Raw genomic sequence first — 12,029 nt, forward strand, 5'->3', positions numbered from 1 at the left:
GTGCGTGGCTCAGTTCTGGTGGTTCCTGCCATCACCTGCCCATTGCCTTCCCCACTGACTTCATACAGTAGCAGCTGAGGCTCAGCGAGGTGACGCGGCCAGTGCAAAGTCACAGAGCTATGCTGTGGACAGCAGGAGAAGCCCTGAAGTCCCCAACCTGCCATTCTTAAACTATTGAGCTCCCAGCAATTTGCATTTTGAAAAAAATTCTTTTTACTTATTTTACTTTTCTAGCAATTGAGTTACTCACCCAAGATAATAAAGCAAACCACAGCAGATAAGGGACACAAAGCCATGCCTCCATATGGCCAGGTCTACACTCTTTGCCACTGCATCAGGTGGCCCAAGGACAGATGCTTCTGTGACACATTCATCCATTCATGTTTTCACCTGCCCATTCACCCTAACATCCACCCACCCATTCACCCCAAGGTCTACCCATCCATTCACCCACCTATTCACCCCAACATCCACTCATACATTAACTCATTCACCCTAAGATCCACCCACCATCCACCCATTCTTTCACCCTAACATCCACCCACTCATTCACCCTAATATCCACTCACACATCCACCATCCATTCACCCTAATATCCACCCACCCATCCACCCACCTGTTCAACCACTCATTCACCCCAAGATCCACTCACCAATTCACCCACCCATTCACCCCAACATCTACCCACCCATTCACCCACTCATTCACTCCAAGATCCACCTACCTATCCACCCACTCATTTTCCTAAGATCAACTCACCCATCCGCCCCAAATCCACTCATCCACTCACCCAGCCCTTCATCTCAACATCCACCTAACCACCCATCCACTCACCCATTCTTTTACATAACCACCCATTCATCCATCCATCCGCTCATCCAGATCTATGCACCCATTCATCCATCCATCCACTCATCCATATCTATCCACCCATTCATCCATCCATCCACTCATCCACATCTATGCACCCATTAATCCATTCCATTACAATGTGTTTAACACCTGCTCTTTGCCTAATTCTGTGGTAGGTACCGGACACAGAGAGATGATCAAGACATACACAGTCTCTGTCCTCCTGAGCTCATTCATTGGCTCATGGGAGAGACAGCCAATAATCAAAATTATACACTTCACCCAATGGAAAACAACCCCAGTAAATGTTACACACACACACACACACACACACACACACACACACACACACAAGGCAGGGGGTGGGGGAGTCTCACTCTTGGCCCAGGCTGGATTGCTATGGCACAATCACAGCTCACTTTAGCTTTGTGCTCCCCAAGCTCAGGTGATCCTCCTATCTCAGCCTCTGGAGTAGCTGGAACCTAATTTTTTTTTTTTTTCATAGGGACAGGGTTTCTCCATGTTGCCCAGGCTGGTCTTGAACTCCTGGGATCAAGTGATCCTCCTGCCTCAGATGCCCAAAGTGCTGGGATTACAGGCTTGAGCCATCGTGCCAGGCCTACACACACATTATAGAGGGATCCAATCCTGGACAAAGACTTGGAGAGGAGACACTTGCTCTGACATGTGGAAGGTGGGTGTGCACGGATGTGGTAGGGAGGTGCAGGAGGAGGGTGGTCCAGGTGGAGGCGATGGTAGGGGCAGTGGCATTGATGCAGGAGGGAGCGGTGCTCACTGTGACAGGAAGGAGGTGGGGGCTGCAAGGAGGCTGTAGGATGAGCGAGACCAGACGGGGGTGGAGGGGAAGGACTGGGCAGTGGGGGAGACCTTCACGCTGAGACGGGGCAGCCACGTGCAGAAGAGTGCCGTGCTCAGATCTGCACGCTGGAACAATGCCCCTAGCTGGTCTGGGGAGGACAGGTTGGAGAGGGGCAGGAGGGGAAGCCTGGAGCCTGCTGTAGCCTCAGATGAGCCATGGTGGAATCTGGACTGGGGAAACAGGGGCGATGCTGGAGAGAAATGGACTATTGGAAAGATACTTAAAAGCTATGCAAGCTTTCTCAGGGGAGTGGTTAGTGGGAAACCAACCCAGGGCCCATTTCTGCTGCACAGAGGCCTCGGTGCATTGCTTTATTGCCAGAAATTAATTGTAAATATTATTCAAATGTACCTCCCAATGCACAATTATATTTCTCAAGGGAGCCCTCTGTACACATAGTAAAGCCCTATAAATAATACATATATTAACCTAAGAGGAACAGAGGCATATTAACGCTGCAATTGCAGGTTGTGCTGTGGGGACTTTATACAGATGAGATGCCAAGCACCTGGACTTGGGGTTTAACCTTGGAGGTCACCGGAGTTCTTTCCTGGGGAATCTTCCAGAAGTCTTTCCCCCTGGGATATGGGGATACCCCCAGACAAGTCAGGCAGCTACTGCTCTAGAGATGATAGTCAATAGACAGGTGAATTGGTAAGGGAGGAAGAAGCACAGGTTTATACACTTTCCTTGTGCTCAAAGATGCAGACACAGCAACAGCAGTCATAATAGCAAATGTTGATTGAGGCTTGTCTATGTTTTGGGCAAGCTCTCCAGCTTCATCAACTCACTGAATTCTTGGAACAAAGATTCAATGGAAGGGACGATTGCTATCTCCATACACAAGTGAAAAGACTGAGGTTCAGAGAGGTGAACCTTCTCTAAGTTCATCTCACGATGCTGCCACCTTCTCTAAGTTCATCTCATGCCGTTTTCCAGCTGGGCAATCCCTTCTGCCTCTCACAAACAAAACAGACCAACAGCAGCAAGACACCAAGATTGATCCTACCGCAGGCCCTCACACTTGCTGTTCCTGCTGTTCCTGGGCCCACTTGCCTCTGTCCTTTGCATGACCGATTCATCCTCCTCCTTCTGGTCTCTGTCCAAATGCCATCTCTTCAGGCAGGCCATGCTAAAGTAACCTCCATCCCTACTCGCTGCCTGTCAGATCCTGTTTTTTTGTCTGAGTATTTTCTTTTTATTAGTGACTACTATCTAAAATCACGTTATTATTTGTGTATTTAGTGGCTTTAAGGCTGGCCCCTACTTGGATACAGCAAGAAGGCAGGGACTTTGGCCATCTTATTATGTCTCCAGCAGTGCTAAGCCCAGGAAAGCTGCTCACAACTTTTGGTTGAATGAATGAAGACATAACCATAAGCTGACATTATTTTTGTCATCATCATCATAATCATTGAGTTTTATGACAATCACTGTTATAATATACAATTTCCAAAGTATTTTCATGTTTTTTTCCTATCTCAATGAAACTTGAGAAGGGTGGAATTTTTCCCCATTTCACCAACATGGAAAATGAGGTCCCAGGTCACTTAGTTCGAAGTGGAGGAGCCACTGTTCTTTACTTGTATCATTAAGAGTAATGTGCGGTGGCTCACGCCTGCAATCCCAGCACTTTGGGAGGCTGAGGTGGGCAGATCCCTTTAGGCCATGTGTTCGAGATTAGTCTGGGCAACATGGAGAGACCCTGTGTCTATTAAAAACACACAAAAAAATTAGGCAGGCATGGTGGTGCATGCCTATAATCCCAGCTACTCGTGAGGCTGAGGCACAAGAATGGCTTGAACTTAAGAGGCAGAGGTTGCAGTGAGCCAAGATCCCACCACTGCACTCTAGCATGGGTGGCAGAGTAAGATTCTGTCTTAAAAAAAAAAAAAGGAAACAGAGTCATCACAGACAAAGGAGGTTTCCATTCAGTGCTTCCACCTTCCTTGGCCTTTTCCTTTCCCTATTGTCTGATTTATTACAGCCAGAAAATAAAGGAACCAGATGCCTCCCTCCTCCTCCTATTGAATTGTAGTTCTTTTCATGACCAGGATTCTGTTAAGGGTTTGGCTGGTACCACTGTGACCACACACTTCCTGTGTTTATCCCTTCATTTAGAAATCATAGACAGCGAAGTCAGCTGGGCGTTAAGGTCTGTGCTGGGCACTGGATGACGCTGTGACACCAATGCACAGCCAAATACCTGGGGGTTCCATGCGGCCCAGATGCCTCACGCAGAGAGAGGCAGATCCAGGGTATCTTTGCCCTGGTTTCCACTATGCAGATGTTTGCCACCTTCAGAGCAACATCTGGATGATGAACGAGTTTCCGGTTTGCTTCCAGATGTTGGTGCTGTGGTTGCGGAGCAAGAACACAAACAGGGAGGTGGAATGGAGGCTCTCAGCCTTGGCTGGTGGCTGATGATAGCCTGGTTGATGGCAGGCAGTTTATAATGCCCAGCCCGTTGCCTAGGCACTAACGCCTTACTGGGAAGGATGGACTTGTGATGGGATTTTAGGCATGGGGACGGGCAGCCAGGGGCAACTCCACATCGGTCAACCTACTTCATCCTCATCAGAGGCTTAAATGGTCAAACCACCTTGTGTTCAGAAATGAGGAAATGCTGAGTCAGCTGAAATTCGAGCCCTCACTGTCAGAGAAGCTAAGCAGAAACATCTCGGAGATGGGGGCAAGGGACAAACTTCAGACAAGGATCATGGTCAGGACAGCTCTGCCGAGAAGGCTGTGCATAAAGCCTCAGATCAGAAACCCAATGGAGTGGATGTATACAGGCACAATCTAATACAACTCTGAAAACAGACCCATCCTCTCAGGCTGGAACACCACTTGGCTGTGCTACAAAGTGAAAACCAAGAAGGGACCCCTCAAAAGCCCCCTTTGGACACAAGGATCTTTGGAGGTGAGGTCTGTTGCAAGCCTGAATATCACTCAGAGATGAGATTCTTAGATTGGTTCCGAAATTGGAAGCAGCATGGTGACCAGGACTATCTGGTCTCCTGGTATGTCTCCTGGAGTCCCTGTCCAGAGTATGCAGGGAATGTGGCAGAGTTCCAGGCCAAGGATGGCAAGGTCACCCTTACCATCTTCGTTGTCTACCTCTACCACTTCTTGGAACCAGATTACCAAGAAGAGCTTCGCAGACTGTCAGAAAAGACAGTCTGCATGCCAGCACGAAGATTGTAAACTATGATGAATTTCAACACCATTGGAATGGATCTGTGTACAACCAAAGAATACTATTTGAGCCTTGGAAGAAACTGAATACAAATTATGCATTGCTGCACAGTATGCTGGGGGAGATTCTCAGACACCTGATGGATCCAGGCACATTTGCTTACGACTTTACCAATGACCCTTCAGTCTCTGGGCAGCACCAGACCTACCTGTGCTACAAGGTGGAGCACGGTGACAGTGACATCTCTGGACTAGCAGAAGGGCATCCTACCCAACCAGACTTTGAATAATCTCAGTTGCTATTAAGGTTTCCATGCAGAGAAGTGCTTCCTGTACCTGATTTCCTTTTGGAAGCTGGACCGGGCCCAGTGCTACAGGGTCACCTGGCTCATCTCCTGGAGTCCCTGCTTCAGCTGTGCCCAGCAAGTGTCTGCATTTCCTTGGGAGAACAGACATGTGAGCCTGCACATCTTCGTTGCCCACATCTATGATTACCTCCTAGGACATGAGGCGGGGCTGTACATGCTGCTGAGGGCTGGGACCCAAATCTCCATCATGACCTCTAGGAAGTTTAAGCATTGCTGGGACACCTTTGTGGACCACCAGAGAAGTCCCTTCCAGCCCTGGAATGGATTTGATGAGCACAGTCAAGCCCTAACTGGGAGGCTGTAGGTCATTCTCCAGAATTAGGAAAAACCAAAGGATGGACCTCAGTCTCTAAGAAAGGCAGAAGACCTGTGTTGAGCTGCAGAATGGAAATCTTCTTTCAAGAAATGCAAACTGTCCATTCACCACCATCTCTAGGTGATCAGTGGACACCAGCAAAGCAATGAGCTCCTGATGAGTAGATTAAAAAAAATCAGAGTTAAATACTTTTTTTCCAAATTTTTTTATCGCATTTTAGGTTTTGAGGTACATGTGAAGAACATGCAAGATTGTTGCCTAGGTACGTGCATGGCAGTGTGATGTGCTGCCTTCCTCCCCATCACCTATATCTGGCATTTCCCCCCACGCTTTCTCTCCCTTTTAATCAAAAATTTATACCATGTTTCAAGTATACAGTAGTTAAGATTATGGTAAAAACACTAAGAAAATTTTCAAATTCACTAATCTTTGACAGTTTGGTTTTATATGTAGAATAATAAAATGAAATACTAAATTAAAAAAGAAAAAAACTTCTAAAATTTGGCGAAGACAAGGCTTGGAAATGCAGAAGAAACTTTTTCCCCTTGAAACAAGATCTCACTCTATCGCCCAGGCTGGAGTGCAGTGGTGCAAACATGGCTCACTGCCGTCTCGAGCTCCTGGGCTCAAGTGTTCTCCCCACCTCAACCTCCTAAGTATCTGGGACTACAGGTGTGGACCACCATGCCCGGCTAACCACAGAAACTTTCATCTATTTATTCTTTCTTTAGGCATCATTAATACCTAAGGCAGGTAGAATGAGTCTCAGAAGACACAATTGAGAATGGCTGATTGGCAACTTCAGTCATTGTCCCCAGATCAGGTGGTACAGGATGCCTTAAGGTGATGAGAGGTGAGGGTGCATGAAGAATAATGAGCATGGAAAAGAGAGAACCAGAGCAAAGTACCAGATAAAATACTGGTCAAGCACAGATGAATGTCTTCAAGGAGCACTTATATTTCTCTGCACAACGTAAATACCCTTGCTATTTCAGGATGGAGGCTGGCCTGCTCCTTATGCTTTATTATATGTGTGCTTTATTTAGCACACATGTTCTAAATAAAGAGTTTTGCATGAAGGTAAAAAAAAAAAGAAAGATGAAAGGAAGAAGAAAGAAAAATAAAGAAAGAAAGAGAAAGACAAAGAAAGCAAGCAAGCAAGAAAGAAGGGAGGGAGGGAAGGAAGGAAGGAGGGAGGAAAGGAAGGAAGAAGTGAAGTTCAGAGGGAACAAGTAAGCTTCCCAGAACCACACAGAATCTACTCATTGATTTGTATTGAGCATTTACTATATGCCAGGCAATGTACCAGGCTCTGGGGATACAGCTGCAGATGCCATCCTGACCTTCATGAATCTTACAATGTATTGGCATGCAGCAGAGCTGGGATTTGAACCCATGGATATATAACTGTAGGCTTTATACTTTTACTACATATCCTTCCTAAGTTAAATGAATTTTATGCAGAGGAATTAGGACAGAACAAAGAGAGAGACTTCTTGTTATAAAGCCTCGAACCTGTCAGGAGTCAGAAAAGACTCACATTTTGGCTAGGGATTGCTGAGTCGGGATTGATTCTGGGTTTTAGGATGCACCTGTCAGCAACTGCCTCCCCATCCCTGACTTCTCAAAATAGAAAAGTGATCTGATCCAATAGCTCCTTCCTCCTTTGAAAAGCAGCAAGAGATGATGCTGCTTAACCCAAGTGAATGGCATGCTAGAGGTGAAATTGCAGGCACCGCGGCAGGTTAAAGGATAAAGAAACGGGGACTGGGTGGAGGCTCCCTGGGTTCCTCCATTCTCCCCACAGGGACAATTAGTTTTGCAGTTTGTTAGAATCTGAAATGTCACCACTCTCTGATTCCCGACTTCCTTGGGCATATCATCCTTTTATAAGCCTCATCTCGGTCTCCTGGCCATAGAATCCTCACAAATGTAGACAGATCTAAGGAAACAGCTGGTTCAATCTTCGTATGTCAGAGATAAAAGGCCCTTTATCGTTGAGCCCATCCCAGGATCTCTGATGAAAAGTTAGTTTCGAAATGCATCAGCAGTGAGACATGGCAAAAACTTGGATGTGTCCATGCCTGGCTCCTGTTTCCCACTCCACGATGTGATCCTCCATTTCATTCAACTGCTTAGTGTTCTTCTCACATTTTGGCTTAGACACATCAATCCCTGTCAACTTGAGAAGCAGAGAAACAGAAAATCAGTGTATCTTTAAAGGCTAGGAATATACATTACATGAATAAAAGCCTTGATATCCTATGCTAGTTAACATTCATCTTTGAATTCACAGTTTGAAACAAACCAAGCAAAGTTTGAAAGAAATAAGATTATGTCAGTTGGAATGCATTGGACTGCAAGTAGCAGAGATGTCATTCAAAATGGTGGAATCTACAGGAAAAGTGCATTCATTTGCATACGAAGGATGCCCGGAGGTTGGAAATTCAGCAGCTGAATGTTGGCATCAAGAACCCAGAATGTTTCCTATTGTCTGCTCTGTGATCTTCAGAGGATGGGCTTTGTCCCCAAAATGACATCTCTCCTGGTCAAAAGATGGCATTTACAGTATCAGACATTGCAGCTGCCCATGGCATCAAGTAGAAGAGCCATTGATTATTTCAGAATGTTGCAAGGGAACCTCCCCACCCCCAACCTTCTAGCAGAACTCCTTTCACACTTCTTTGGCCAGAGCTGGGTTACATGGCTACTGCTAAACCAATCACTGAAAAGGAAAGAAGATTGGCTTAGCCCGATCAGGATCCACCCAAGGGACACATGGGGAAGAAGTGCACATTCAGACAAGATCAGGGTTTCATTTACATGGAAGAAGGGGAGTGGGTTAGGGATAGGCACTGCGTGATGACTCCTACAGAGAAGACAGGAGACACTAAAAAATAATGATCTGTTCAGGCCAGGGATTCACATTTTTGTTAGGAGGAAACAAATTATCAGATCTAAGCAAAATTATGGTGTGTGGTAGGGTGGGCTCTCCTAAAAAGAACTTATTTCTCAGAAAATCAGAATGGCTTACCCCCTGAGAGGAATAATTTTTCTCTTTTCTTTATACTAGCTCACCATCTTTGTCAAAAAGTTAGTGTATATAATCCAGAAAAAAGAAAAAGAATGAAGGAAGGAAAGAAAGAAAAAGAAAGAAAGAAAGAAAAAAAGAAAGAAAGGAGGGAGGCAGAGAGGGAGGGAGAGAGGGAGGGAGGAAGAAGGAAGAAAGAAAGGAAGAAAAAGGAGAGAAAGAGAAAGAAGAAAAAAGAAAAAAGAGAGTAGAAGGAAGAAAGCAAGGAGATAAAGAAAAAGAAGGAAGGAAAGAAAAAGAAAGACAAAGAAAAAGAAAGAAAGAAACAAAGATGAAAGGAAAACTACCTATGAACCCAGGGATCAGCTAGGAATAAGTACTATTATCATTTTAGTTTATAATCTAAAGTCTAGTTTATATGTTTCTATCTTTTAATATCTATCTAATAAAAAAGCTATTCTGTTCTCTAACTTTTTTTTATTCATTTTTTAAAATCAGGTCACTAAACATTCCTTTATGAAGCTTTGGTTATTCAAGTGATTGCCTAGTAGACATGGTAGAAGTTTCGCAATTTATTTACCCAGTCCCCTATTGATGGACACTTAGGTTAGTTCCTTTTTATTGTTGTTGTAATTCCTTGAGAGGTTCTTGCTGCAGTACAGCTGAGTTTCTGAGGTCCTGCGCTTAAGCCCTGGGAAGCCGGCAGATTTAACTAACTCAGGATTTCTGCACACTAGCCCAGCCTCTGGGTCCCTGCCTCCCTCTGAGAGCAGAGGGAAGAGCTCTCTGGAAGCTCTAAGAAGAGGTCAGCCAGCTTAGAAAAGAGGGGATGGCAGGCAGGTGGTGATCACATGCCAGGCTCTGGAATGAAGCCCCTATGATTGGGTAAATAACTCTCCCTCTTTGAACCTCAGTTTTCCCATTGGTAAGATTGGGAGTGTAATACAAACATTCTGTAGGGTTGCATGAGAATTCCTCAAAATAATCCATTTATAGAGTTTATCACATGGCCTGGGAAACTATGTGATTAAAAAGGTGCTAGCTCTTGGGGAGGCCAAGGCAGGAGGATCACTTGAGCCCAGGAGTTTCAGCCCAGCCTGGGCAATACAGCGAGAACTTGCCTAACAAAAAATAAATAATAATAATAAATAAATAAATAAAATAAAAATTGCTAGCTCTCGCTGTTGTAACGTTTTATTCTTTTTTTCTTTCAAAAACTAGAGCTACAAGATTGCATTTGCTTTGTCATCTCTGGGGAGGGGGCATATTTAATTCAGGCCACTGGTTCAGGAGGCTGCAGGAATCTGCCTAAATTATGTATTGGGGTTGCATCTTTAATGCTTGCTTCAATTTGGGTGTGTGAAGAAAATGTATTTTATTTGTCTGTAGCTGATCGGGTCTTCTATTCCCTCTCTGACACACATTCTACACTGGCAAAAAACAAACAAACAAACAAAACCAAAAAACCAAAAAAACCCGGAGTTTTAATAATTAAGCTTTACCCCTGTTATAAGTTGATTGGTATCCCCTGCCTCCCAGTTTACATGTTAATAGACTAACTCTCAATACAGCACAGTGTGACTTTCTTTGGAGGTAGGGTCTTTACAGGAGGAATCAACTTAAAATGAGGTCATTGAGGTGAGCACTGATTCTGCTATGACTGATGTCTTTATAAGAAGAAGATATTTTGGATACATACAGACACATACAGAGGGAAGATGATGTGACAAGACACAGAGAGAAGCTGGCCACTTGCAAACCAAGGAGAGAGGTCTGGGACAGAACTTCCTCTTACGGTCCTCAGAAGAAACCAATCCTGCTAACGGCTTGCTCTCAGGCTTGCAGCCTGCAGAACTGTGACAATACATTTTCTTTGTTTAAGCCACCCAGTTTGTGGCACTTCGATATGGCAGCCCTAGCAAACTGATTGCAACCCAGTTTTAAAAGGTTGGTCCTAATGATAGTTTTACAAGTTCCCGAGGCAAATCTCCTATGGATAAACATATGCATCCTCTCTGAAACTTCTGCCCTTCTCAATTTTCTCCTGGGGAGGCCTTGGGCATGTGGAAGGTGGGCATGGTTTGATGGTCCTAGGAGAGTATGGAGGAATGAGGAGCAACTAGTGTCCTCTGTTCTCCCCAGTGCTGCTTGCCATGCTACAGGTGGTAGCATAAAATGGATGGAGGGAGCTTACCCTGGGCTTGGCCAACAAGCTTCCCTTGGGGTCCCCTATGTGTAAACTCTGCCTTTCAAGGCACCTCTGCTTTGCCCTTTGTCTTAGTCCTTTTTCTGTTGCTATAACAGAATACCCAAGACTGGACAATTTCTAATGAACAAAAATTTATTTAGCTCACGATTCTGGAGGCTGGGAAGTCAAAGAGCATGGCACTGGCATCTGGTACGATCCATCCTGTGGTGCAAGGGCAGAGGCAGAAGTGAACACAAAGGACAGAGAGGCACCAGGGGCTGGACTGGCTTTATAATAGCGGCGTCTTTGTGACTTATTTGCTCCATAAGTAAGGCCATTAATCCATTCATGAGAGCTGTACTCTCCTGTCTCAACATCTTTTATTAGATCTCACCTCTCAACACCGTTGGATTAAGTTCTGATACATACACTTTGAAGGGACACGTTCATGGCCATGGCACTCGCCATCCAGTTTTGATTGAGATGATGCATCCCAGGAGGGTGGGCATGGTTGCTTGAAGGTCACCTAGAGCTGTCCCATGGCTTCGCTGCTGGCTGTCAACCCCACCACATCCATGTCACATGAAAACTGAGGGGGCCCAAGAAAGCCAGGGAAGTGGGGGTGTGATCCAGAGAGCCTCTCCTGCCCTCCGTGCTCCTGGAACAAAGCGGAGAGGGGGAAAACCAAGCAAGCACAACTGGCCAGTCTGCTCTTCCGCCCCTGAATTCCACTCCTTTTCTTCTTTCACCACCCTGGGTTCTGGAAAAGGCTCAGCTTTTCTCTGTATCTCCCTTTGTAATATTCTATCATCTAATGGTAAGCCCCACAGATATAGATGGAAGGCAATCAGCTTCTCGCTCTGGCAGAATCCAGAAGCCAAGCTTTTCTGGCTTAGTTGTCATGTGTCAAAGGAAGAGAATAAAAGTTGGAAAATCCTCCCTCAAGACAATAGCCTGACTTTAGTGGATAGCCTTGCTGCACAATCCTATTTTGCATGTCAGAAACAGAATATCACATCATTCTTCCTCTTGTATAACAGATTATTTTCCTCCCATGCACATGAACCCTGGGGGCCAACTGGACAAAGATCATGTACTTGAAACAATAACTATAAGAGTTCCTTCATAATTTCCAGAAGAGTAATCAGATACATTTTTAAAATTCTTTCTGCTGTTCCCAACAGGGTTTGGATCTT

The 12,029-nt window shown here is 45.2% G+C and overlaps 1 protein-coding gene across 1 annotated transcript; it reads left to right on the top strand.

Annotated features, from left to right (window-relative positions):
- Positions 1–3,949: 3,949 nt before the first annotated feature.
- LOC141585204 (DNA dC->dU-editing enzyme APOBEC-3G-like) lies at positions 3,950–5,620 on the top strand. Its single transcript, XM_074403465.1, is given in 5 exon segments — positions 3,950–4,080; positions 4,346–4,454; positions 4,556–4,655; positions 4,739–5,206; positions 5,250–5,620. Coding segments are annotated over 5 exon segments (1,179 nt in total).
- The last annotated feature ends 6,409 nt before the right edge of the window (positions 5,621–12,029 follow it).

Source organism: Saimiri boliviensis, chromosome 7 (assembly GCF_048565385.1).
Source record: "Saimiri boliviensis isolate mSaiBol1 chromosome 7, mSaiBol1.pri, whole genome shotgun sequence".
NCBI classification, from domain to species: Eukaryota; Metazoa; Chordata; class Mammalia; order Primates; family Cebidae; genus Saimiri; species Saimiri boliviensis.